The 27,974-nt window shown below is 42.8% G+C and overlaps 2 protein-coding genes across 6 annotated transcripts; one reads left to right on the forward strand and one right to left on the reverse strand.

Annotated features, from left to right (window-relative positions):
• The first annotated feature begins 1,168 nt into the window (after positions 1–1,168).
• LOC101155015 (E3 ubiquitin/ISG15 ligase TRIM25) lies at positions 1,169–9,687 on the forward strand. The gene is made up of 16 exons (XM_020710330.2): positions 1,169–2,552; positions 3,628–3,723; positions 3,817–4,050; positions 5,115–5,274; positions 5,347–5,379; positions 5,453–5,491; positions 5,567–5,614; positions 5,702–5,749; positions 5,819–5,863; positions 5,964–6,020; positions 7,075–7,236; positions 7,327–7,431; positions 7,985–8,020; positions 8,107–8,175; positions 8,249–8,314; positions 8,389–9,687. The coding sequence occupies exons 1-16, from the start codon at positions 1,932–1,934 to the stop codon at positions 8,961–8,963; spliced, it is 2,394 nt and encodes a 797-aa protein (XP_020565989.1). The 5' UTR covers positions 1,169–1,931; the 3' UTR covers positions 8,964–9,687.
• On the reverse strand, positions 9,107–27,860 carry LOC101155262 (trafficking kinesin-binding protein 2-like). Of its 5 annotated transcripts, XM_023963443.1 has the most exons (16): positions 27,737–27,860; positions 24,191–24,379; positions 23,027–23,221; positions 19,458–19,517; positions 19,006–19,082; positions 18,369–18,485; positions 15,859–16,083; positions 15,572–15,781; positions 15,420–15,494; positions 15,200–15,337; positions 15,022–15,101; positions 13,535–13,675; positions 13,142–13,440; positions 12,269–12,730; positions 12,087–12,186; positions 9,107–11,742 (listed from the first exon to the last, which is right to left on the reverse strand). In XM_023963443.1, exons 2-16 carry the CDS (start codon positions 24,243–24,245, stop codon positions 10,959–10,961), a joined length of 3,018 nt encoding a protein of 1,005 aa, XP_023819211.1. In that variant the 5' UTR covers positions 24,246–24,379; positions 27,737–27,860; the 3' UTR covers positions 9,107–10,958. The 5 variants fall into 5 exon arrangements, with proteins under 5 accessions (XP_023819211.1, XP_023819217.1, XP_023819236.1 ...); XM_023963449.1 differs by lacking the exon at positions 19,458–19,517; XM_023963468.1 differs by lacking the exons at positions 24,191–24,379; positions 27,737–27,860 and adding an exon at positions 19,717–19,756 and having other exon boundaries at positions 23,027–23,134.
• Between the last annotated feature and the right edge of the window lie 114 nt (positions 27,861–27,974).

A 27,974-nucleotide genomic window follows, 5' to 3' on the forward strand; every position in this document is an offset into this window, starting at 1 on the left:
CTTTATATTAAATGAAAACAAAAATAACTGTTGCTGGTAAGGATAAAGTTTCTTTCAAGGGTTGTGGGAGTACTTGCAGGGCTGATTGATGTGTGCAACCTGGCCCTCGTGGAATGTCATGATGTTGCAAATGAGACAATGTGGCCATGAGCTTGCTCCAGATGACAACCTTCTCTGGGATTTGAACCATCAACCAGTTAGTTCAAAGTCTGTTTCTGATCCAGCTGAGCTACAGCTGCTTGAACATGAGGGTCTTAAGTCCTCAAATGAGTTCAGGTTTGTAGTTGTTAAAAGCGCTGAAGAGGAAAAGTGATGACTGTGTATAGGAGCCGAAGCAGGACTTGAACTCTCAATGTTTGTCTTGTTAGTCCAGACTCTCTACCGTTCAGCCACTGAGCTGGTGATGGACATAGGAGATCTCCTCCAACTAGAAGATGGCGTCAGTAGTATGTAGTAGGTGTGTTTGCCAACATTTTGATCAAATATGACCGACGAATTCCTGATCTGCTGTAGACAGAGTAGCTCAGTGGTAGAGTCTAGGTATCTAAAGTGAAAAGTTGTGGGTTCAAATGTCAGGCTGAGGTTGTAACCAACCTCAATTGATGATGAGGGCACTATCTAGGAGTAGATAATACTAGAATTCAGGTAGATACATAGGATAGTTGAGAATGTATGATAGTAAGAGGGAGCAGTTATGTAGAGGCATGGGAGGAGAAGGAGATTGACCTCAATAGAGGTACAAGGAAGACAAATGAACATTGAGGTCCAACTCTGAGTAGGAGTTAGAAGGTTGTTGGAATAGTAGGGAGGTGCATAATACAGATAAGAGTTGATGGCCAGTTGATACTATTGTGGTTGCAGGCAGATAAATTTACAGTTCTTACTAAAGTCCCCCTCACTTCTTACTCTAGAGTAACACCCTCCACAGGGGAGGTTGACCACTGTCTGCATGTCACCATTTGCTTTCCTTGTTTGCTTCTTGTGGTCAACCTCCTCCTATTCCGTACCTCCTCCCTTACCCTATCTTATTTACTAACTCTTACGATTAACTTATTTGAATTCTAGTATTGTCTACTCCTAGATGAAGGCCAAGTGCCTCATCAATTGAGGTTGGTTACAACTTCAGCCTGACATTTGAACCCACAACCTTTCACTTCAGATACCTAGACTCTACCACTGAGCTACTCTGTCTACAGCAGATCAGGAATTCGTCTGTCATATTTGATTAAAACGTCGGCAAACACACACACACACACATATGCTACTGATCTTCATCAACTCTCAGTAGCTCAACGGTAGAGAGTCTGGACTGAAATTGGAAGACTGAGGGTTCAAACCCACAGTTGAATAGTACTACTGATAACTTACTACTGTTTTTCCTTCACTTTTTTAGCAGCACAGATGATTCTTCCGGTTCTGCTTGAAGGTTTTCAGGCTCATCTTCAGCTTTTAGCACCAAAAAAAACTTGATCAGAAGCTGAAACGCGTTTTAAGACCAATCCATTCTGGACCAGTTGAAGCTTGAATCTCTTTTTGATCAGCTTAATATGAGGCAGGTGTAGCTCATTGCGCTGAGGAACTGACGGTTGATGAGCTGGTGGAAGGTTCAAATCCAAAACTAATCATTCTATTTCACATTAAGAAGTATCTGCTATGAAATCCAAATAAATTGTATTTTTTTTCTTTTGGACATTTCTTGAACTTTTATTGACTTCTATAGATGACTCAAAGAAACCCTGGTCCTTCACACCTTCACCCTCCCTCCATTCAAGTTCTCCACCAGTTTTCCCTGCCCGACTTGCTCGGTGACTTCAGCTCCACCCATCGTACCTGTTCCTCCTCTCACCTGAAACGCTTCACATTTCCTCCTATGAATCCAGGCAGCTCACTGCTTCCCTCATCTCTGGATCCGTTTTTCCCCGTCAACTACAATGAGTGCCAAGCTGTGGACGGAGGAGCAGTTTAACTGCCCCGTGTGTCTGGACCTGCCCAACGACCCGGTCACCATCCCCTGCGGACACAGCTACTGCATGGCATGCATCCGGGACTTCTGGACCAAGGATGACCCCAAAGGGATCTACAGCTGCCCCCAGTGCCGCCAGACCTTCTGCCCCAAGCCCCCTCTGTCCAGAAACACCATGCTGGCCGAGGCAGTGGAGCAGCTGCGGAAGGGAGCCCTCAACCCCACGGTGCGGGACTCTGTCCGGAGCGCACGGGGCGTTGGAACCCCCTCCAAAGCCAGGCTGTCCACGGCGGCCGTGCTGTGCGACATGTGCAAGAAGGAGAAGCGCGCGGCGGTGAGGAGCTGCCTGGCGTGCATGAGCTCCTTCTGCGAGGAGCACCTGAGGCCCCACCAGACCAAGAAGTCCCTCAAGAAGCACGAGCTCATCGCGCCCGTCAGCAACCTGGCGGAGAAGATCTGCACGCAGCACAAGTACATGCAGGAGTTCTTCTGCCGCCACTGCAAGATGTTCGTCTGCTGGCTGTGCACCAGCAACCAGCACAAGGACCACGAGTGCGTGTCCACCAAGATGGAGCGATTAGAGAGACAGGTACGTTTTTTCCCCTTCTTTTTTAAGGCCCACACCATAATAACCTCACCGCCATGCTTTGCCGTTTTTCCCAAAAAGGCTGCAACTTCTACATAAAAACAGTTTGTTTAGAGGCAGTTTAGCTCATTCCTGCTTCCCTGTGTTCAAACACCTGAACTGAGCTCAGCTGAGCGTTTGCCCTCCCATCAGCTGATTACAGTGACGGAATTCTGACCCTGACCCCCACCCCCATTGGTGTAGTTTTCAAAATTGAACCTGAAGGTTTCAAAAGAGTTTGGTTCAAAACAAACATGGCGCATAACTGTGGAATAAACCTTTGATTTTTCCTAATTTACATTTTTACTTTATCTCTACACATTTGATCTGTTTTATAGAACACAAATAACAGTTTGATCTCAGTTTTTGCTATAAAAAAAGACTAAATTTACTATTCAGAATTGACTTTTAAGGTTCATTGTGGACTTATTGTTTAACAGAATTAAAAATATCTGTCAAAAAATGAATTTGGGGTTAAAGTAAAGAGAAGGAGCATTTCCACCCAAAAAAATATTTATAAAGATAAATTATAAAGGCTCATTTTAAAGTAGCAAAATACGCTCAAAAAGACACGGATCAGTTGATATATAACCGTTTTGTCAAAATTTAACATATATAGTCTGACAATTTGTCATTTTATGGGAGGTTTTTCAAAGTCAGATTTAAGTTTCAATTTCAACTAAAGCCTAATTTAAACGTCACATTTAACAGAAAGAATATTTTATTTACGCAATAAAGTCGACATAAAGGGGTGGACATATTTCAAAATAAAACAGGGATATACAGGACAGGATAGGACTTTTACAGCCAAACTGTCAGAATAAAAGTCATCGTTGGAAACCGTACAGGCAAATCCGGCTGGTCCGCCCTCTTTTGTTCAACGACTTTCTGTTCCACACATCGTCGTCTTTTTCTTTTCCTTTTGTCTAAGAAGATAGGGGTTAGAGGCAGTTGGAAGACATTCCTTACAGCATTCCTGAAGGAAGCTCCTCCCTGTCCTGATCCCTTCATTGATGTCCGGCCTGATGGTCTCTTGCAGAAAGTGCTGTCAGAAATCCAGGCGGAAAATCAGCAGCGGCTGAAGGACAGAGAGCAGGAGCTGAAAGACCTGAAGAAGATCATGGAGGTGGCGAAGGTTGGTCCCCACCGATGGTTTCTGCCTCAAACCTCCACGGAATTTTTCTTAAGTTTGGGGATTTGTGGGTTGTTTTTTTTTTCTTCCCTGCAGAATTCTGCAAACAAGGCGCACAGCGACACAGAAACGGTGCTGAGGGAGCTGCAGGAGTCAGTGGAGCGTCTGCAGGAGCTGCTGCAGGAGGCGCTGGATGAGGCCAGCCTGGAGAAAATGGGCCAGGCCCAGGAGGTGGTGGACAACCTGGAGGTGGAGATCAAGGAGAGGAAGAAGAGGGACACGGAGATGAAGGACCTGGCAGGCTGTGATGATCACATATACTATCTACAGGTGAGGCATTCCAGGGGGAAAAAAATGAAAACTTGATGAGCTTTAATATGAAATAAAATAAATCTATAAAAATTTATATTTTCATTTTAAAAGCATCTAATTTTTCTGAAATCAAACATTTTTTGGATTAAAAAAGCTATATTTGCTAAGTAACAAACGTGACGTAATGCATAAAACTTTTAAATAGTAGTTTATTTTATGCTTGATGACATTGAACACTTTTTTTTGCAACTTAATCTATGAAAAAAATTCATGATTCAGATGAAAAATAATGTTTTTATAAATAGATTCGATTCAAAAGGATTCCATATTTATTGAAAAATACAAGGACATCTATTAAAACAACATGAAAGTCAATTTAAAAAGTGAAAAAAACTATTTTTTGAAATAGCTAGTCATCAATTCATTTTTAAGCCGTTTAGTTTTGTAATTTTGATTATTTTGGACTATTGATTAGTCCAAATGACAAGAAACAGATGGCATATTGGTTCAGTCTAAAATAAATTAAAATATTTTGATTTTACTGACAAACCATTTTAAATTTCATCACAATATTTTATTTATTTGAGGTCGCTGTATGTAAATCCGTACTGAATGCATTGATGGCTCCAAAAAAGTACAACTATCTAAATTCCACGATGATCCTGCCTTCAGTGAGTCGCTCTCAAACACACCACGTATTTGTTAGAAATCCAGAAAAACATACAGCGAAGAGAAATTACCAAATAAAATAATAGCAGCAAAAAACAAACAAACAAAAAGTTTTAGTAAAAACGCTAAAGGACTAATGAGTTTATAGTCTGTAAGGATGTGAATCTGGAAAAAGTGTGGAACCAAAACCTGCCTATAATAAAGCACGGTGGGGGTACAGTCATGGTGGGGGTTTCTTTTGTTCCTCTGCAAACCTGTCATGCTTATAGTAAGCCTTTATAGGACTTAAATGTCTTACAAATGATTCATATTTAGATGATTATGGAATCTCAATAAAAAGTGTTATCCGATGGTGAGACTTCTATCTGCTAAAGGTTTCCAGAAGGTCTCTGTAACCTCTGTCCTTCCCTCAGACGTGTGACTCCATGTCCACTCCTCTGGAGGTCGGGGACTTTCCAACCGTGCTCGTCAACGCCGACGCCTCCTTCGAGCCAGTTCGGAGCGCCATCCTGGCCCTCAGGGAGCGAGTGGAGGATCTGTGCAACCTGGAGCTGGGAAAGATGATCAAACAAGGTCTGCAGACCGCGGCACTCTGTGTGGCTTTTATGTCCTTCAGCTGATTGAACTTTATTTTTCCTCTTTCAGTCAACGACACCACGCTGTTCACACTGAAAGACTGTAAGTTTCCAGCTTTTCTCTGAACATCTGTGGTGTTGGATGCTTCGTCTAAACCAATTCTCTATCTTTCCAGCCAATAGGAACAAAGGAGCCAAAACGGGGATTTTAAAACGTGAGTTTTGTGCATAAACTTCAGTCAAACTGCAGAACGATGCGTTCAAGGACTTAAAGTTTCCTTCTTTTCTAGTGTTTTCACGTCCTAATCCTCGCAACGCCAACAGCAGCCGTGCAGCAGGTCTGTCGGGGCGTTTTTCTACAGTTGTTGTCAATTTGCTGCAAACACTTCCATTAAAAAAAATGGATTTTCCTTCTTTTTGAACAGCTCCCACACCCAGCATCTCAGTCGGAGGCGTCCGTTCGGACAGGCAAGGTGCTCCACAGTCTCACCCAGGGATGTTTCAGGAGGAATTCAAAGCACTAATAGTGAATTGTTTTTCAGGTTTGGGGCTGAGGGTTCCTGATGTGAGAAGCAGAGACACACGTGGTAAGCTTCAAAAATGAAAGAGAGCGTGTTTGGGATCAGCTGGAGTCTGCCTTGATTTTATTTTTTTAATTAAAATAAAATACTTGTTTTCACGCTGAAGATCGCTCGAGTTCACCCAGACTGGGAAACCGGCGCCGGAGAGACGAAAGGGAGACGGGTGAGGCGACAAGATGTGAATCACACGGCTGATGGTCAAAAAAATCTAAATTCATTTGCTGATCTTTTTTTTTTTTTCTTTCCTAATTTTGGTCAAATTGAACAAAATATAATCAGAATTTCTAGACAAGCCTCACAATGATAAATCCTTTTTAGTCACAATAAAAACCGCAGTTTGGACTATTTTTACGCAAAATGGCTTTAAAAGAAGGTAAACTATTAAAAACATTTATTTAAATAAAAGCCATCTTAATGTAAATATCCCAAAAGGGTTAAAACAGGTTGTTTCCATACAATTAGTGTATTTTGTCTCTATTCTAAGCAAAGTAGGTTTTAATTCCTAGTTTGGGACAGACTGCACTGATTTAAAAATCAATCTGTTGGCAGATTTATACATTTTTCTGTGTATTTTAAACAAAAATGTGTTCGTTTTAGGATATACTTGTAATTTAATTGCTGGTTGAATTTTATAGTAAACTTAGGAGTTTCAATTTCAGCTTTAAAGGAAATCAAAACAAGAAAAAGAGAAACATAAAAGCTCATCGATATTGTTTTATATTTTTTCCTCAAATGTTTTTTTTTTTTACACAAATGTCCTAGAATTAGAAAATATTTGGAAAATCCGATCAGATGTACTCCAAGAATTGAAAAAAAGACCTTAGAACATGCGATGCATCGTGGGAAACGTAGGATATAAAGGTCATTTACCAGCTTTTCTTGCACAAACAAGGCTCAAATTAGCAATTACTGTTGGGACTTTAATTTTTCCATTTATCTACCACACAAATCCAACAACGTCCAACAATGTGCAGTCTAAAAAAAGTACTTTATTAAAAGAAAGCAGCAGAAAGCCTACAGTTTGCAAAGAATAATCTACAATATGATCAATTAAAGGAAGCGGGATTCGTTTTCAGCATTTGAAATTGGCATTTACGAAACATACGGATTTTAGTATCTTAAAAAACAAAAATTTTAATCAAAAAAGTAACATTCTTGCTAGACGAAAGTGAATCTGCTTTTAACTGTATTCCCTGATTTTGTGATTTTCAAAATAGAGACCGAGACTAACCTCCAACCCAGTCCGACTCCCAGCCGCAGAGAGCCTCCGTCTCTGTGGAGCAGGTCCAATCAGAGTCAAGCTATTCCAGCTGCAACTCCAACTCCGGTTGTAGTCGCACCTGCACCTGCGCCTGCGCCTGCACCTGCAGCATCAGGGGGTACGACCACCTTTGCTGCCTTTTCCCGCCCCTTCTAGTCGCATTTGATGCAAATGTTTTGTAAACTTTCCCTCTTACTGTTGCTGACAGCCTTTAGCCGGATGGCGTCTATCGGCAGCCTGTTTCGCTCCCACCGCCGCGGCACTACCCCGGCCACCCCGGTTCAAGAAGCTCCAGCTTCTGCAGCCAATCCATGCAAGTCTGACACTCTGATGAATAGATCTTTCAATTTGGGGCTTGAAATAATGAGGTGTTGATTTCTTTTAAAAACAGATACCATAAAAACACACATTTTTGTTTGTTTTTGGGGATTAAACTTCACTTTAGGCTGTTTTATAAGTTTAGTTGTCGCCTAAACTGAAGGAATTTTTCATTTGAATTGGTTTAATCTTTCTTCAAACCCTTGGTTCTGATTGAGGATCTACTCTACTGACAAAGGATCTGGTCTAAGCTGTCCATTTTGAGGAGGAAAGCAATTTTTTGTGTTTGATACTTTAACAGTCAGCAATCTAAATAAAAAGCCCAATTTTAGCCTTTAGTCCAGGGGTGCCCTTTTTCTGCCCTGGTTTTGGCAGAAAAAAAACTTCTAGCGTTTTGTAGGACATAGTTTCTGCAGACCCCAACGGGTTTCCATCTAGAACAAGGACTGGACTTTCAGGCCTTCAGATGTTTCACAACTCATCACAAATATTCCTAAACCCAAAACAAACTAGGGTCTTTGACTTTCCACTTTTTCCATGTTCAACAGGGGGAATTGCCGCTCTGCCTGAAACCCCGATAGAGGGTAAGGTTTCTGGTTTGTGTTTTTAATCAAAACATTATCTGCAATCTTTTTCAAACTTACTTTAATGGCGATTTCTCATTGGTCAGTCAACCCAAGCCTCTTTCTGGACACGCCAATGCCAGACACCATGACCCAAGCACCAGCTTTCCCTACATGTGAGTTGATGTAGCATGAAATATGTACTTTAGAAGTCATTCATTAACTTCGTACTGTTCAAACTTTTTGTAGTGCGAGAAATTAACCTTGATAGCATCCAGGCACCGGAACCGAGGTCCAGAGAAGAGTTCCTGCAATGTGAGTCTCATTGACAAAACACAAGCATTTTTCCAACAATTCCACCATTCCGAATTGTATTTTTCTTCTTTTAGATGCCGTCAACTTGACGCTTGACCCCAACACAGCCCACAGACGGCTAGTCCTCTCTGAGGGCAATACCAAAGCCACCCTGCAGGGGGTGGCGCAGCCATACCCAGACACCCCGCAGCGATTTGACGGTTGGACCCAGGTGATGTGCCAGGCGCCGCTGCAAGCGCAGCGCTGCTACTGGGAGGTGGACTGGCGAGGCAGGGGCTCCTCCATGGGCGTGGCTTACGGTTCGCTGAGCAGGAAAGGATTGGACGCCCGATCGGGCCTCGGCTACAACGCCCAGTCCTGGACTCTGGAGCTGTCGGACACCTGCTGCTCTGCGATGCACGACAACCAGAAGAAGGACATACCGGTCACCTACTCCCCCCGTCTGGGCATCTACTTGGACTTGGCCGGCGGTATGCTGGGGTTCTACAGCGTGGCGGACAACATGGTGCCCCTTCATACCTTCAGGGCCAACTTCACCCAGCCGGTGTACGCCGTGTTCGGCATGGGGAGCGGAGTCGGAGTGGGGCTCGACTTCGCACTCGGCCAGTTCACGTCAAGCTCTGATAGCATCAAGATCTGTCCTTTGTGAGGCTGCAAGAGATGTTGATGCTGACTGAGCTTCATTAGTCAAATCAAGACGCACTTTGTGAGAAAACGTCCTGTCAAACGCACAAACACAATCATTAGGTTCGCCAACAGATTTGGCTCATTAATGAAAACACAACATTGGGATATTTACTTAGTTTCTTACATTTTATTTATGAAAAAGGCAACTTCATAACAGCAGTGAGAGCACAGAAGCGACACATGAGGAAGTTCCTGTCCATATTCAATATGACGAACAGAACTTTCTGGATTCATAGGAAATACGGGAAATATTAGGCAACAAACTCATGGAAAGACCCATTTTTCCATTTAAACATTCTCACACCACAACGGAAAAGTTTGTTTGGTGTTAAAAAAGGTATATCCTTCATGTGGAGAACTTAGAGGCCTAACAAAGATGTTTAATACAATAAAACCTAGGATTAAATGTTAGTCCACACCTATAAATATTCAACAGAAGCATCTCTTTTTAGACTATGTGCTTTAAATGTGTTACTAAAGGGCAGGTTAAACCCAAAGTGTGGTTGGAGGTTTTATGAAGCAGAAATCTGAGGAAACACTCCCATCTGCTGGCCAATATGCGAAAAGGATACGTGTGCAAGTCAAAAATAAATCTCTATAACAAAACCGGAAGTGATTAAACAATCTTGTTAGTTGGTTTTTGTATCTAAGAAGTCTAAAACTGATTAAAGGAAACAGATCCTTGACCTGTTTGTTTTTATTTTCAATAATAAGATAAAACCTGAGGAAACACTCCCATCTGCTGGCCAATATTGGAAATGCACAAGTGTTTGTTGGAAAGAAAGCTTGGATGCCATAAAACAATCTGTCTTTTGAGTTTTTGTATCTTAGCAGTTTGAAACTACCCTAAGGTGCCTAAGATGATGGCAAATAGTTTAGAAAAATCTCCGACGGACTTTTATTTAGCTAATTGGGTACAATTCGAGGAAAACCTTATAACAAAACTGGAAGTGTTAGTGTATTTTTATATGTTAGCAGTCTAAAAACTAGCAATAAGGTGCCTGAGACAATTGTTGAGATGGATCTCTTGACAGGGTCTTTTTTTTTTAGCCAACCCATGATTCAAACATCTCACTGAGTGCAAAAGAAACAAACATGGCTGAACAGGATGTGAAATGAGAACAGTTCTTGCCTCCACTTAAGGCCGCATACCTTCAGCAAAATAATGCCACACAATGACCTGAAAGAAAAAAAGACCACGGTGTCTCTTTTTGGTTCCGCATTCCCTTTTGACCTAGACCCACCCGGATTCAGACAGATGCATGCTGGGATTTCAAGGTACACGCTGCCTAATAGCAAAAACATGGACAGCTACTGGACATTCGTGCAACAATGGACATCTTGCAAAGTCATGAAACATTTAGGATAGTACTAATACTGGCATGTTTAATGGCGTAGTCTGACGAGCCTGGCAGTACGGCGTCGCTCCACGATTTCTTATTAAATAAATGCTAGCTGAGTAATCCTTCGACTAACACTAAGAGGCTCGTATTCCCTGCGGCAGATGTCACTAAAGCTTCACCAGAGCACTATAGAGCAAGCCCTTTGAACTGTGACCCGGTACTCCTCACCATCGTCCTTCGATGTACGACACGCATGAACCGACATCTTACTTTCTATACCAGTCTTCTGTCACTCTTACCCACTTCCACGAACCTCCATGGATCTACTTGCTGTGTTTCTTTCTTCCTCTTCTCTGTTCCCAAATCATCCAGGGCCTCCCAAACAACATGAATGAAGAGAAGAGCCCAGTTATAGATGAGCTAAGGCCTAACGTCATGGCAGATACTCTTTGACGATGTGGAACTAAGTAGTCTGTTAGTTAAATTGTGCTTTAAAAGGAGTCGTTCAAACAGGGGGCGGCGGGTTGGCCCATTGATTCCCTGGCTTCTTTTTCTCTCCAAAGGCGACGTGGGGGTTGGTGCCTAAAGGTGCTTAGCTTAGGAGCGCCCCTCCCTCAGTGGTTTGCTGAACTTCTTGGGGGTTTAGAGGCAAGGTTGCGGCGTTGTTCCTTCGGGTTTCCCCATGGTGGTCGAGGGACAGCCAGGGAGTTTGGGTGAGGAGGTGGGGTGGGGTGCCCTGGGGTCTTATTCCCAGCTCTGGTGCCGATCATCGCTGGCAGACTTTGGTTGCGCCTTAAACCGTCCAGCAGGCTCCCGCCGCCAGCTGACACAAAAGTGGAGGAGTCTTGGCGCCGGGCTCCGGCGTCAGACTCCGAACAGTGGAGCACCTTGGTGAACCCCAAACGCCGCAGCCTCTCTACGAGACCAACATTGACCGGATCGGACTGGACCCTGCCCGACTTACGAGAGGTGACCTTGGTTTCCTGGGTGGGGCTTGGCAGGTCGGGGTGTGGGGCTCGGCCCAGGTTTAACCCATAAACATCCTGAAGGAAAAGCTCAGCGGGTCGGGAGGCTAGGAAATTGTCAGCTGGTTGTTGGCGAGACTCTGTCGGCGCAGGCGAGGGACCAGGGGACTCAGAGGGGGAGTTGGCGGGAGTGGAAGGCAGGAGTCGCAAGAGAGGCCGTCTTAGGGCGGATTTCGGCGTCAGAGGCGATGTGTCAGTAGAGACTTGTGCAGAGATGCCCCTCTCCAGGATGAGCTTGGCAAGACCCCTGGAAGGTGCAGGAGACTGTCGAGGGGGGAAGCAGTCGCCTAAACTCAGCCGACAGGGAGTCACAGGGGTACTGGGACCGGTTCTCATGGAGCTGGGTGTGTTGGCCAAAATGGACGACTGCAAACTGGAAACAAACAAAGGCAGAAATATGAGTGTCTGCAGCTACGACTGGAACTTCTTTTGATGAGGCGGTCTGTAGAGAAGAGAAGGGATGATGTTAAAGGATACTGAGGAGGGAGCTTCCAGGAAACCTAGTGGAGAGAGGTTCACAGATATGGTGAAGGAGGAGCTGAGGATAGGTTCAGAAGACGCCCCGTGAAGGAAGCAGCCAGTAGAAAAAGTTAGGACCATCATTCAAAAAGCTCCTATTTGGATTATTTCACATCAAACTGGCCACATCTCAAAAAAGAGAATCCAAACTTTTTCAATTCGACTTGCAGAGGACGATGTACCCTTCGTCTCGCTCACCTTGAGGTGACTTGTGTCACGTCACTTGGGTGGAGGATGCGGCAGGTGGTGAAGGTGTAGGTGGAGAAGGTGGAGCTCTGACATTTCCCTGGGTTTTGGACTGAACAGAAAGTCAGGGATGGGATGAATTCATATGCAGGTTCAACCGGAACGAATCGCTTGTCTCAGAGGTGATACACTACCACAAGAAGCAGGAAGTGAGCTCTGAGCTGCTGTGGCGGCTCCTGATGTGGGCTGGGCTGAAATGTTGGACTCGGTCACGTGACGCGGCGTCGCACCGACGTCTGATGGGGTCGAAGAGGACGCCAGCGAGGTTGGGGTGGCAGGCGGGCTGAGGAGAGGTGCGCCAGGAAACCTCCTGTCCTTCCTTTCCTCCGGTGTTGACGAACATCGAGCCCTGAACGTGATCCCGCCCTCGTCTTCCTCGTAATCCTCCTCCTTGCCCCGCTCCGTTGCTCCTTTCTCCAGCACAGCCGTACCCCTGTGCTCCTCCCGCTCCTCGTCCTCCTCCATGTCAGACAGGCGGTACACGGCGTCCTGAGACAGCGGCCGGAAACCTTTGGTGACGACCCCCGGGTGGGGGTCCAGGATTGTGGCCAAGTGAGGTTTGGCGAGCTGCTGCCAGTGGTGGAGCGTCAGGGAGCCTTGGTGGGAAGAAAAAAAAAGCATATTGACAAAAATTCATCACAAAAACAGACTATCTGATGTCAGATATTTTAAAACAAATGAACGTTTTTTTGGTTAAAATCAGTACAATTTCAGGAAAAATCTAGAAAGATTTTTTTTTAATTGCACAGATGTGACAGTATTTATGCCATAAATCCTTTTTAACTTTTATCTTATCCTAAATTCTTCACTTTGTTGTTATTTCTATCAAAACATACTATAAAAAAAATTTCTTTAAAGAATGGAAGATTAAACTGATTTTTTCTCTCTTTTTTTGACACTTTCAACATTTCTGTTTTTTGCCACGTTAATAGATTTTCGTGGGGCTGCAGAGAGGATCTTTTTTAGCCTTCAGGTGACTTTTTTCTAAAATTAGGTTGGAATGTTACCTTCCATGGGTTTGACGATCTGCAGCTTCTCGGGCAGGAAGGTCTTGAAAACGCTGGAGTTGAGCGAGAGCTCGGACAGGTTGGAGAAGGAGGAGAGCACGCTGCCCATCGGAGAGCTGCAGCCGCTGCCCTCCGCATCCCCCTCTGCTACACCCAAAACCTGCAGCTTCTTTTCATGCTCCGTCTGAAAGAAGTTGCGCTCAGAGAGGAGGTTCTGTCGCCGCAGCGACAGCCGATGGAGAGCCCTGGTGAGGTCGTTTCCTCCTGGGGAGCCTGGCTGACCCATTTTATCCTCCTCCCTAAAAAACATAGATACATAACATTAAGTGTTAGGAAAAAGAGAAAAAAAGCTTTTAAATTCATTTTTTAGTTAGAAAGGATCTCGGTATTGACCTCTGAGAGGACTGGAAAGGCTGTGCGGTCATCACCAGAGAGCTGTGTCCAGAACCAGGGATCGGGGCGACGGCCGAGGCGGCGCGGGAGGCCGAGGAGTTGACGGCTCGAACGGTTTGAAAAACGCGTTTTTGGGAAAGTCTGTAGAGAGGGGAAGCTAAAGGTCAGAGGTCAAAACTGGAGACAAGTCAAGTAAAACCAGCTTTAGGTCATGAAGTTTATTCAGTCAGTTAGCAACATAACACCTTTAGTTACCGACGTTTCCTTCACAGCTCAATTAAAACCGTTTTTTTTTTATGAAAAACAAAGATCGATGTTGTTGATTAATAAGCTTTTGGATCAGGGGTGCTAAACTCGATTCCTCAGGGGGCCAAAATCCAAAACAGGTCCGGGCCGAATAGCATAAACTTTGGTTAAACACACTAAACTTTTAAAAAACAACTTTTAAAAGACATACATATGAAGAAAAATAGACTGAAAATATTATTTTCAAAAAAATAAACTAACTTAAACCTTAAATAACATTTTGCTCTCCATAAAATATACATCCTGTCAAAATTATACAAGTTAGAAATAAAGTAATCTTTAAAAGAAAAAATCATTGACATTTCTTTACTATTATGTTATTTAAAAAAAAAAAAAGACTTAAATGTTGAAAATACCAACAGATTGTGCTCTCCATAAAAATATATCCTGCCAAAATAACACAAATTCAATTCAAGTGGGGCTTTTCAGCAATAATAAATCAAATGCTGTCTTCTTTGCTCTTTTGTCATTTTAGTGCCGTACTTTGCCTTCACTGCAGCTCAATCAGCTCCATCAGAATCTGCAGTTTCCAGATGGAGGGTAAACGGGTTACGAAGCTACTCAAAATTCTTTTTTTTCTTCTTCAACCCTTCACACAAGCCTATTTCTTTGGTGGACACCAGGCTGCCCCATTTCCTCCAGCTTGCTTCAATGAAGTTGCAAGAAAACTTCTATCCTTCATCTGCGGAAGTGCGCAGGGACGCTCCTCTTCTGGCCACCTATTTTAACATGGTTGCAAACACGCAACCTCTTCTCCTTGCCCGCTCCAAGGAAGACACCAAGACGCTCCTCTTTTGTCACCATTTTCTGAGGAGGATGTCAAGTCACTCCTCTTCTGCCATCTCATTCTGAGAAGGATGGCAGGACACTTCTCTTCTGTCAGCCTATTCTAGGAAGAACGGCTGGGGGCTCTTCTTCTGCTGGCTTTTCCTTTGGAGGAAACATGGAAGGTATGGACAGTAAGGTATGGTATCTGAGGGGGCAGTTGCTCTTCTTGCACCTGTTTGCTCCCCGTGGGTTTACGCTAATCTACCCATTCCAAGAGCCTTTCCAAACCTTTCCTGACCATCGTCTGGCTGTAATCCCCCCTACTTGTTTGATTTATGTTCTTTTGTGGCTCCTCTTTCACCACCATCTTTGACCAGCTGCCTTTCTGACAAAACCTTAGACATATCTCTCACCTTTGGTCCTGAAAGGCTGTCTCCTCCTCAACGCTCAGCTCTCTTCTCATGGTTCCTTCAATCTCTGCTGCCAAGGAGTCCTGTCCCAACAGGTGAAGAAATGGGTTTTAAAGGAGACTTCCTGGAGTTTTCTCATCTCGTCTATCAAGTTGAGGTCAAAGCTGTTCCTCAAACTGACCATAGGGTAGAGTCCATAAGAAAAGTGACGTCTCATTCCAGAAGAAGGAGTGTTTTTATTGCGAAGCTCTTTGATCTCCTCCTGGGATTCGTGAAGCATTTCTAGGCACTCAGCGTTCCGCTCTGAAAGCTCGTTCAGCTGCAGAAAACACAAAACACGAATGATTCTCCTTCTTCTTTTTAGGGGAAAATCTGTTCTGAATTATCTGGTGAGGTTTAACCTCAGCTGTGAGTTGTCTCTGAGCATCTTTGGAGGCCTGCAGATGGATCCTCAGCTCCTCCTTCTCCAGGGCGAGCTGTGCAACAGAAACATGACTTAACGTTAGTTGACATCAAAGTTTTTTTTGTGTGAAAACAAACAGTTTTTGCTCACCTCCTTCACTCTGTGCTGCAGCTCGACTATCTGTGCGAGCAACTGAGCGATTTCCTCCTGGTGTCTGAGCAGCTCCTCGTTCTTCTGAGCCAGCTCGTCCGTCAGAGACACCATCTGACTGTTGGACTCCCGGAGCTCCTTCACGCAGTCGCTCACGAGCTGCTGCTCCTTCTCCTCGTATGTCACCGTGTCTTTTTTCAGCTGACAAGCCTGGAGAACATAAAGGTTAACGCTTTGACATGTTAAATTGTCTCGCTCGCTCGCCCCCCACTCGGTAAGTCTTGCACCTCGGTCCTCAGCGCCTGGTTCTCCTCCTCCAGTTCCAGCAGCTTGTTCTGTAGGGACTCCAGCTGGCTGAGAGCGGCGGTGGCGGCATGGGCGGCTCCCCCGGGCAGCTGAGGCTGCCGCTGAGGCGTGGAGATGCTGGAGTCGGTCTCGCTGTCCTCTGAGGCGTTGGCCACCATCCGTAGCAGCTCGTCCTTCTTGCTGAGCTCATGCTGCAGCTGGTGAACCTGTCCAGGAGTTTGAAGACGGTGACAACCAGGACCTCTGGGATCTGCAAAGCCTTTCAGTCCCCGTTCAGTTCCTTAAAACTAATTTATTTGTTCAATATTTTTAAATAGAAATGACTGCATCACAAAAATAAGAACCTCTTTTAAAATGTGTTAAACAGAATTCAGCTAATAAGGCCACTTGGTAATGCTTGATAAAACCTGCTAAATATCTAATCACTACTTGGTTTTTCTATTTAACGTTTGGACAAAAAGCGGCTTTTTTTCTAAAAACAACATTTTCTCTTGAAGACCCACTCCAATAAAAATAGTGTTCTTGTAGCATTTTTCAGATGATGGAGGACATAAATAAAGAAAATGTAATCAAAAATGGCATTTTTAGTATTCCTTTTACTGCAGGGCCGCTGGGCGGGACATAATCTGGCTCAAAACTGTACGGCTGGATAGCTCCAACATGGCTCGTCATTTTTGTTGATGTTAGGTTGGGTTAGATCTCAGCAACGGGGAGGGGGGACGTGGTTGCTCCATTGGCGAATTTCTAATACAGCCACTACGTACATTTAGCGCATATTGCACGGGTAAAATCGGTCATACGTGAAAAAAGTGAAAAAAGTTGTGGATTTACGTAAAATCTTCACAGTTGTATCAAGAATGAACTGCGTTAAAACCCACGGATGAAGTAAGGGTTAATGGCCGACGAAGTATGCACGAAGTATATCACTTTTTGACGCATGTCGTGGAAGCCTGAACCGTCCGACGCGAGTGTGTTAAAAAGGGATAATGCACACTTCGAAGGCCATTAACCTGCTTATACTATGGTCACTTACATAAGAAATAAATAGTAACCAGTTTTTAGTCCTTAATTCTTGTTTTTTTCCAATTTGGATAACTTTTCTCACAAAAAGCGAAATGTTTGTAACATATAGTTCACGTAACAAATACTCCACGTTGCGCCGTACCACCGTTGCAGTCAAGATTCGGCGATATAAAGCAATATAAATATATGCTGATCTTTCCGATGGGTTGAATGAAGTATCAGTTCAGATAGAAAGTTCACCTCTTACCACTTGTTTTTGTCCAAATGATGAAGCTAAAGGTTGTTTTAAAGAAGCCAGCGCAGTGATACAAAACATTTAAGCTAGGTGACCGGAACTTCTTTTTTCACCGTGCGGTTAACCTGTGGTATATCACTTTTTATACCATGGTCCGGTTGAATACTCGATTCTGATTGGCTGCTGGGTATGCGTTAAAACCTGATAACCGCACGGTGAAAAAAGAAGTTCCGGTCGGCTAGCTTGAATGATTTGTATCACTGCGCCGGCTTCTGTAAAACAACCTTTTGCTTCATCATCGGGGCAAAAACAAGCGGTAAGCGATTAACTTTCCCTCTGAATTGATGCTTTATTCAACCCATCGGGACGATCAGCATATATATATATCGCCGAATCTTAACTGCAGCGGTGGTGCTGCGCGACGCGGACTATATGTTACGCGATGCGCCGCATCACGTAACATATAGTACGCTGTTTATGAGAAAAGTGATACAAATCGGAAAAAAAAACAAGAATTAAGGACTAAAACCTGGTTAATATGTATTGCTTTTGTAAGTGACCATGGTATAAGCGGGTTAATGGCCTTCGAAGTGTGCGGTTACTACTTTTTAACGCACTTCGCGGAAGCAACCGTCCTCCGCTTCGCGTCGGACGGTTCAGGCTTCCACGGCGTGCGTTAAAAAGTAGTAACCGCACACTTCGTCGGCCATTAACCCTTACTTAATGCACACCCAGCAGCCAATCAGAATCGAGTATTCACCCGGACCATTGGCCATACCTGGCCAAAAATGTGCGTAATTTTAACGTGATCTGTGCGCCTTATACGTGATATCAAAGTTCTACAGCTGTGGTGCATGTGTGAGAAGTCCGTGGAAAGCCACAAATTGGCGTGCACATCTTGCAAAAATTGCACACAATTATGTAAGATTTACGTAATAATTGTGTGTAAACAATTTAAACTACTCATAAACTGCGAAATTCACAGAATTTCAAAACCGAATTCACATAAAGACCCGTCGGCCACTTATGACTTACCTACATCACGCATGTATCATGAAAGACCGAACTTGCATACATGTAAAATGCGCAAAATGTACATAGTGGCTGTGTGACACGTCTTTAACCAACTGTTGGTCTGAAGAAACTATGTCCTCGAAAAAACAGCAACCGGATCTGGCTGAGGGTTTGTGGTCTGTACTCTGGTCGGTCTTCTTGAAATAAAGAGGAGTCTACCTGGTCCACGGCTTGCGCCAACTGCTCGTCCAAGGCCTCGTTGCGCTCCTGCAGGAGGTGATTCCTCTGCAGGAGCGACTGACCGATCCGGGCCGCGAGCTCCAAGTCTCTGTCCCTCTGTTAAAAAGAAAAAGGAAAACCCAATCAGGTCACAGTCGTAGCAGAGCATTAACCTAAAAAAACAGTACATTACAAGATATTGATCAAAATGCTGGATACAGTAGGATGTACTTTAAGAAAATGAAGAGGAACTACTTTTTCTTCTTCAGATCTGTATCAACATCACAGTGGGGAAGCCAGAATAGCAAAAACATAATAGAACCAGTAGATTTTTTTTAACACTAGCCATATATTTCTGTATTAGTACAAAAAGATCAAAGGACAGTGCCTCCTGCTGTTGTCCCACTGTTACTTGAAGTAAAAAACTGACTACCACTTAAATTAGCAAAGATCTGGACATTTGTCAATAGCGGTTTAAAAAAAAAACAAGGCGTTTCACTGTTAATGTTGATGATTTTCTAGTGTTTTGTTTCTCGGTTCCCATAATGTTTGCTTGTTCTTGTCTTGTTTAACAATCAACAGAAAGACAGCAAGTCGCAGCGCAGCCTCGCTCATCCACTCCGGACAAAATGCTTACCTCGACCAAAAGATGCGTGACCACATCGATGTCATTGTAGGTCTTGGTCATCTGCTCCACGCGGTCTGCGCTGAGGACTGACATGAAGGAGCGTGTCATTTTTGGGTCGTGCACACACCTGTCACTCTGCATGCAAAAGGCTGGCCTAAGCAACTCCACGCAAATGAAAGCATAAAAAAAACCCAAAAAAAAACACATCACTCCGATCACGTCAACACTTCAGCGCTGCATGCTACATTTACACACCGCTTTCTTACAATGGGTCCGACCACAAGCAACGGTTAGCTGGGGAAGCAAGCCGTCAGTGTGGAGGTGTTTGAACAGCTAAACCTGATCGTTGCTGGTGGTCGGTGGGGAAGCGTTCCAAACACAACTGGTGCTACTATGCAGCAAGCCGCTACAGACAGAGGAGCTCCAGGGTGAGGTTCCAGTGCAGAAGAAGAGGAAGATACCTTTGGGGAGGCTTTGGGAGCCGGAGTGGGAGTAAGAAGAGGGGTCCAAAGCGAGATATGCTGAGAGAGAAAGAGTAGAAGATGAAAAGGTGGAAAAAAAAAAAAGTGTGGCGATGTTTGAAGACCAACAGGAAACAAGAAAGGGGGGAATAAAAGGTATCAAAGAGAAAAGAAGGGGCTTCAAACAATCAGCTTCTTGTTAAACTATTCAATTCTGGCCGCTGAGGATCTAGTCATTAGTCTGCTCTGCGCACAGCACCTGAGCGGACGTCAGCAGGGCCGCGCAGCCTCTCTTCCTCCTGTACAAAGACAAGTGGCAACTGCCGTCAGAGCAGCATGTGCTGGATTGAAGCGCCGTCAAACCCAGGCAACAAACACTTATTTTGAAAGTCCAGGGAGCTTTCACTCCACAGGTTTGGGAACGCCGAAAAACTCTTAATTTGTTTTTGTTTTGGTTTCATCCCAAAGGGACTGAACCACAGAAATAATAAATAAATAAACAAACAAACAAACAAACAAATAAATACGTAGCAGTTACAGCAGCTGGTGGTTAGAGGGCAGTATTTCCCCAATCCAAGGGAGGAAAAAAGCAAAAACTGGTGGCTCACACCCACTCCAATTATCTTTTGATACATTTTTAAGTCTCCCCAGGGGTCTTTTAATTATAATTATGCAGTTTTATAGCAAAAACTAGAAAACTTATGTCTTTTCTAGGACAGTTTCTGCAGTAATTTGTTAGAAATTCACCTCCGAGTCGTTCATTGGCAAAGGGCAACCCCGCCCCTCTTCCCGCACCCTTTGCTGAACGCTCAGAGCGGGGAGCTAGTGGCCCATTCAGCCTATTTCTACGTCACAAATAAAATCTTTTTCAAACTGCATTTTCCCTCCAATTCAATTCAATTTGGATGACAAAATATTCAGAAATGCAATTTTAAGTTTAATTTTCTTTACACATGTCCGCAATCATCAAAACACATTCTTAAAGAGCATGTTAATAAAAAAAAAGACTATTTTCATTGGAGTGAAACTATAGATCAGTTGCAGGTGAATCTTTATTTTCAGGTTTACTTGTTGGGTCCACATGAGAGTTTCATACCCAAAAAAGTGAAGTGGACTATACTAGAGTAACGAACAGAGAGTGCTAAAGAATTTATGCTAAAGAACTTACATTTTGCTTCTTCTTTTTATGACATTTTCTTTCAAAAATACTATTTGCTTTCTTGTATTAGAAAGTTTCTTTTGGAGCAGAAAACTGAATGAGTCTCCAGATTTTATTTTGAAAAGTAAAAACTCCAGTCTTTTACCATTAAGGCCCGTACACACCGGGACGAATATTCGCCAGGCGTTATTCGCCAGCGTTTTTCGCCACGTTTTTGTGTTCACACCCAGGCGATTTTCGCTGACGATGAGCCGAGCGAACATGCAATTTCCTTCCCTGACATTAGATGGCGCTTAATGTAAACAGTAATACTCCTGTACACAAGGTGGCGCTGCGCAACTTTACGCTTCTTAAAGTCGCTTTTCACTCAGAAGAAGAGAGCAAGTATTTACACGCTTGTCAGAATCATACAAAGAAAACATGAATATTTCAAGCACCAGTAGCTCCAACTGGTGCTTGGTTCAGGGATATTTTAGAATGTCCGTCATTATTTCTTCGCGGCAGTGTAGACGCTACTTGGCGTCTATCTTCTTCGCTGGTATGTGTGCTCAGCAAGGTAGTTTTGTGTTTGAGCGCCCCCAAGTTGTGTTTTACTGTAACTTCAGAAGCTCCAGACACGTGAGCAAAAGCGCCATCCTCATTGGTCGAATAGATTTCGACGCAACGCGTCGAAAAAAAACAAAACAAACCCGAGGCGTTTTTTTTTTGACGCTTTGACGCGTGGCGTTTTTTCGCGTCAGTGTGCACACTCACATTGGTGCCCTTTGTTTAGTCACAAGGCGTTAAAAGTCGGCGAAAATCGCCGGCGAAATTCGTCCCGGTGTGAACGGGCCTTAAGGATAGCAAACTTTCACTTTATCTTATTAAGTTCACTTAAAAAAAATAAAATAATAAATTTATATATATATAAATTTAAACGGTTTTCAGTCAAAAGTTTCTCCAAATCCATCCCTCCATTGAATGGCCAAGTTCATTTGGGTAACACAATACTCAATATTAGAAACCACTAGAGGTGACCCCTGCTTTTCCTTCCCAGAATTCCTTTGTTTTCTTCAGCATGGGTAAAACAACTGGCATTCCAGCAGTGAAGCAGCTGCTGCAGCAGTTTTCCTTTAGTAATCGGAGGCCCACAGTGCCGTCCCTCTCTCCTCTGGGTAAAAATAACCTCCACCCAGCGTTCTTCGTCGCGTATAATCACAAGAATGGTCATCTTCTTCTGCCGCACATTAAAAACAGTAACTCGAGGAAAGTTGACTGAACTCTGGTCATAAGAAATGCTTAACTGACGACATCATGCATGGTTCAATGGTCAGGGAGTGACTTTCTGCAAAGATCCACAGACTTTTAGAGTCAAACTGGACTTTTGACTCCTATAAACGTCCTGCACCAACACCTGAGACCTTTTATTGTTTAAAAAGCAGCAGGAAAACTTTGCACACACTGGTTTATCAGCGGGTTCTGCAGCTACGACAAAACTTGTACGTTTGGATCGTTGTTTTGAAAACTCCAAGGATCAAAATCCTGCGCCGTGACGCCAAAGAGCTGGCTCTTCATTGACTTACAGGACGCCAGGCTTCTGCGTGCTCTAATAATAGGATGTGTTCAATTTTTGCAGTGCAGAAGTAGAGCAAGCCGTAATTTGACGCCAAGACTTCCTGGCGGTGTCTTTTAAACAACACGACCCAAAAAACGCCTCTAGTTTGTGTGGGTTTACTACCCAAACTGTACTGGAGATGAAACATGTTGGAAAACAGGAAGTAGTCTCTGGTTTCGAAGGCTCTTCCTGCATTTTTGTCAGAACGTAAACAAAGCGTGACATTTACCCACTTCCTGTCTGCAGAACAACTCGAAAAAGTCGACACCCCGCCGCTCACCTTCCGAGGCAACGCTATCGAGCGCCTCTTCCTTGCTGTGGATTTTGAAACCCTGCATGGTCCGTCTCTCCTCTGCACTGCACCGCGGTCATCCTCTGTTCACCCGCCCCCCTCTTCGCCTCGTGACCGATCCTGGCTGGGATCTCAGCGGGATCACTGATTCCTCTCTTTCAGACTGACTCACAGACTCCCAGTCTGCCTCAAGCAGGAAATGGAACGGCCCTCGTTTTAACCTAGAGAATACCGAGGCTTCTTGGCTTTCCTTCCGGGCCCCACTGAAGCTCAAAGATGTTTGCTCTCCACCAGGCTAAATGACTTCTTTGATAGTTCAATTCGTTTGGAAGACGTAGGAGCTCACCTAAACTCCCAAAAAAGTCAACTTAATTCCACATTTGACCACCTTTAATTCCTTCTCCTTTCTTTGAGCTCTTAATACTCTAAAAGTCAGATCAACTTGGTAGAAAAACACAACCAAAACAAAAGTAATGATCCTTGTGGTTATTTTCTACCCCAGATGATTAAACAGAAAAACTTACTCATGTAGCGGAAAGTCTCCTCTGCCAGCATGGGCGAGATGGCGCTGTGTTGGCTTGGCCCTTCGTCTGGAGAGCAGCTCGGGGAGACCACCCAGTCCTGACTGTCCGACAGGTACACGGAGCCGCCGGAGCCGACCGAGGCCGAGCCCAGCGAGCCGGAGCCGTAACGCCTCCCGCTGCTGCCCAGCCCCTCATCTAGAAAAAAAAGATCTCTTGATGAAGACTCTCATTCATACAGGAGCCGATGTTTTGAAGTTGAGCTGTGGCCTCTGGGCACGTTCTGCAATACGCTCCAATTGTAGGGGGAATCAAAGCTGTAGTGGTGTCCGAAAGTGTTATTTTTAGGGAGGAGCCATAGCAACTTGTTAGCAACTTATAAATATTATAAAACATTTCGTGCAGCTTGGGCGGAGTTGGTTGTGGACTTAGTAAACTCTGTGTATTGTTGCAGCTGTTATTTTTTTTTAGATGCCATTTGATGTCTGTTGTATTAAACACAGTTTTGTCCTTACACCCTCTGAAAATGCCCCATTGCAATTGAATTCTCATCAACTGTAAACCGTATTTTTGTGTGCCCCCTCAAACTGGTGGCATTTTCCGCTGGGCTGTACGGCAAAAATGTCATGATCTGTTCATGAAATGAAAGACTTCTACTAGGGAATTTCTTTATAGTAGAGATATATAGAGAATTTATATAGAGAATAAAGTGTCTGATCCCTGATTGGGACACCACATTAAATTTAGTCTGAAAGTCTGACTTTTAATTTGACACAAATAACCGTCGCCTGATAAAGAAGTCATGTATGGCAAGCCACCGACACAGTAAATCCCTCAGCAATGACAGTCTGAAACTAAGTTAAACGGGTCGAATTTTCAATCACATGGTTGAATCATCAGACATTTCTACAACTAATAATACTGAAAATTAGTGCTCAAAATGCCGCCTGTGATTCATCAATTTTCCCAAAGCAATTCAGAGTTTAAATTTGGCTTAACACAAGGATTTTATTTTTTCCAGACTACATGCTCAGACTGGTGGTTTATTGGTTCAAATATCCTTCCACTTGAGTAGATAAGTGGTTTAGTGGGACATAGGGCGCTAACAATAGTAGCAGACACACATCCTTTAATAACACAGGAATGCCTGGGAGTCCAACGCCTCACCCGTCTCTGTACTGGACTCCTTCTTGTCCACGACGCGGGGTTTTGCCTCAAACATTTCTTTCCCTTTGGAGTGGGACGGGAGCAGCCCCACTGGCAGAAAGACAAAGCTGAACAAGAGAAAGGGGGGCTAGCGCTGTGAAATCATATTCTGCTCCTAAAGGGATGGGCGGAGTCCACAGCCGCCTTTACCTGAAACATAAAAATAAAAAAACAACAGGTCAGAGAAGAAAAATATAACAGTTGAATTTGAAATTGAATGTGTTGTTGGTCACATTAGAAAGATGAAACACAAGCATCACAGTCTTCAAAATATTTCAGGAACTTTTGGAGTTAGAGCAGCATATTCAAACAAATTTCCAAATTAATTCACTTTGGATTGAAAAGTTTTTGATTCCGTTCGATGTTCGATCAACTACGAAAAACAACTTTCAGGGAACTACTGATTTTTTAAAAAGAGATAACATTTAAATTACTAAAATTTGCCATTCTACCACTAAAAACCTAACTATTATTGCCAAAATAGAAAAAATAAAAACCTATTAATAAAATATCTGAATCACAACTTTATCTAGTTGGTAAAAAAACATTTTTTTGGTTCGAAAACAAGAAAAAGATCTTCTGCACAACAATTTCCACAGTTCACTCTGTTAGAGTTTAAAATGTATTCCCATTGGATTATGAAATATAATTTTTTAAAATCCCAAATATTTGCGGCTGGGTAGCTCGGTTGGTAAGGTGGGAAGCTACCACGCAGGAAACCAGGGTTTGATTCCCGGAGGGGAATGAGCAATGGTACTGGGGGCAATTACCATATCAATGGCGAGCAGTTAACATCACCCAGTGAGGGTCCTTAGGCAAGACCCTTAACGCTACTGCCTCCCGAGCGCGGTTTCGGCTGCAGCTCACCGCTCCCCAAGGGGATGGGTCAAATGCGGAGAAAGAATTTCCCTTCATGGGATAAAATACAGTGTATAATTTAATTTTAATTTAATTTAAATTTTATTTCATACAAAATTAAGTCAAAACTAAAACACCAAACACTTAAAGAATTGTTTCTAAAGTGCTGCACAGGCAAAAAATTACAATGTAAATAAATAAATCTACATTATACATTCAAAACTGATGAAGTTATAAAAAAATGTAGAAAAGAAAATGATCAAACTAACTAAAAAAAGATCACATCTGCCTTTTTGCAGAACCACAACAAGACAATTTAAACCATTTGGCTTTCCATACCCTGAGCTGTGTTCTTGAAGGTCATCCATAAGCATTCAGTTAAACACTAAAGCTGGCCCGTCAGTGACCGAGCTAGTTTGTAAATTTGAAGTAGGTCAGAGACACACTTGAAGGGCATTTAATTAAAATTGTTAAATGAACAAATAAATCTAAAACTAAAAGGAAGACAGCGAACAGAAGGACTGGAATCATGTGTACACATTTCCTGATTAAAGATGAGGAGCAAGGTTCAATGTATCAACCCTGGCGTGCTGGTTAGCGCCATCAGGATTGCCAGAACCGTTCAAAAAGTCACAGTGAATGACCCTGACATCTCCGTCACTGAGCCCGGAGTAAGTAAAAGTATAATTTTTATAAAAAACTACACAAGTATTGGAGTTATATTTCAGAAGGAACACACATTTATCACATTTATGTCCTTATTTCAAATTTCCTTATCTAGAATCCATGATAAACCCATACCTAGAACCCATTTCTTTACCTAGAATCCATCCTTATCATATTCAGATGATTTGAAATAAACCACTGAATGACATGGGAGGACTAAAAAAACTCAAATTAATGCTTTATTGAGCACAACATTCAATGTTAGTTGACATTTGAGATTATCCACTCAGACTGTAAAGCGCAGAGCAGCGCTCCTCTCACAGCTGTCCCAAAGGCTCTCCGTGTTTGCATCAGCTTCACTCAGATTTCACTTCCTATCAAGGTTTCACCTTCGTACCGCTGATGGTCTGCAGCAGAGAGGCCTCCAGCTGAGCAGACATGGACAGCAGGGAAACCAAGAATAATACAAACATTGCTTTCAATCGAAAATGATTTAATACGCTGCAAAAATGCAAACGAATTGCTCAGAGACTAGTTGCAATGCTGAGGCAGCAATGTTGGCTAAAGCACCAAAAGTCATTGAAACTGTGACCTTTCAATGATCTTTCAGATGAACATGCAAGAATTTTGGATAATAGATTTACAGTCCATCCAAGATCTTAAAAGATCCCGCCGTCCAAGTAGACTTTCTAGACTTCAACAAAGGCTTCTTAAACCAGCAACCTTTTATTTCCAAGTAATTCTGTGCCGAAATACGTTAACATATATAGCTAAGCCAGCTAGAACGATCAAATGAAATCATTGAGCTGAAGGTAAAGGCAGATATGACTCAGAGTCACAAGAGTTTAATATGATTTAAAGAAGAAAAACTTGACAAAAATGTCTGCTAATTTGCTTTTATTTTGTTCTTCCTTTTATATATACATCTATATCTATATATATATATATACACTTTACGAAAAACAGTTGTAATGTACTCAAATGAGTCTGTAACAGTAACATAATTTTTGCAAAAAAATTATTTTAAAAGGCAAGTTAATAACCGTTATTATATATTCAAAGTGAAAGTTAGTTCACCTTGTCAATGACTTTTTGACCTTTTGAATTCAGTTGATTATTTACAAAAAATTAGCCCAAATCATTACCCAACCACTTCCGTGTTTTGATAGTAGGCATGCAAAAATCCTGGGTTCAATTTTGATAATTTTGGGGAAAGTTTTTGTTTGTTTGTTTGTTTGTTTGTTTTTAAACAAATTTGGAAACACACACAACACAAACACAGCCAGTGTACAATTTAGAAAACACAGCATAAATACCCACATACAGCAACAACAAAGAAGGATTCGTCCCAAGAATATAAGAAAGGTAAAGAATCGTCATCAGATGAGAGGCAGGGTTATCCCCTGATTAAAATGATCCATAAAAGGGTCCTTAAGTAAAAAAAAAAAATTTAATCTAAATGAATACATTTGCTAGCGATGTTACATTATGCTAGCAGATATTTCTTCTTATTTTTAGCTAATTGTGGATTTAAAATTTTTTAGTTTCCTTACAAAAAATTAGCTTTAAATACAGTTCCAGTCTACGTAATACACAAGGTTTTTTTTATGTTGCTATAAGAAAAAGAAAGTTTAATTTAAATATTAGTTCTGGAAATACATTTTTCTGGGGGGAAATGTACATTTATTAACATTTTATTTATAAATTTCCCAAAAAGGTGTGGTTACAGTACAGACTTAAGTTCTGTTTGTTTTTGCCGTCATTCAAAAGAACAAGATGCATTTTAATATAGATATCTTTAAGGGGAACAGAGGTTTTGCTGTCATGATGTCGAATGACAGCTTCACTGCTGCTTTAGCATGTCGGCTAGCTCATCACCGCTCGCCCAACCAGTGCCATCTTCTTAGTTCGAGCCGTTTGCTTTGTGGCTTCATTAAAAAAGAAATTAGGATGATTTATAGATTATATTGGCATAAAGCTTACCCCGTGTCGATATTTTTTCGCAGCATTGGAGATTCCAACAGTCTCCGTAAGTATCTGCCACCCCCTACTTAAAGCTTCAAACAATGGAGGAAACGTGGAGGAGGGAGTCTGGGTGGTCATCAAGCGGCGACGGTTCAACGGGGCTATGGCAAGCCGTTATGAACATGTATACAAAAAAAGCACCTAGAATAAAACTGCAATATGTTTTTATGTTCTTGATTTATATTGTTCTATACTA

This window comes from Oryzias latipes, chromosome 2 (genome assembly GCF_002234675.1).
Source record: "Oryzias latipes chromosome 2, ASM223467v1".
NCBI classification, from domain to species: domain Eukaryota; kingdom Metazoa; phylum Chordata; class Actinopteri; order Beloniformes; family Adrianichthyidae; genus Oryzias; species Oryzias latipes.

Coding starts and splice junctions, on each gene's coding strand:
- LOC101155015 (XM_020710330.2), top strand. CDS start 1,932: ATGAGTGCCAAGCTGTGGACGGAGGAGCAGTTTAACTGCCCCGTGTGT. Junction 5,492..5,566: donor CAAAACGGGGATTTTAAAAC/GTGAGTTTTGTG, acceptor CTTCTTTTCTAG/TGTTTTCACGTCCTAATCCT. Junction 8,315..8,388: donor CAGAGAAGAGTTCCTGCAAT/GTGAGTCTCATT, acceptor TTCTTCTTTTAG/ATGCCGTCAACTTGACGCTT.
- LOC101155262 (XM_023963443.1), bottom strand. CDS start 24,245: ATGTTTGAGGCAAAACCCCGCGTCGTGGACAAGAAGGAGTCCAGTACA. Junction 19,518..23,026: donor GGAGACTTTCCGCTACATGA/GTAAGTTTTTCT, acceptor TTTCTCTCTCAG/CATATCTCGCTTTGGACCCC. Junction 15,782..15,858: donor ACCAGGCGCTGAGGACCGAG/GTGCAAGACTTA, acceptor TATGTTCTCCAG/GCTTGTCAGCTGAAAAAAGA.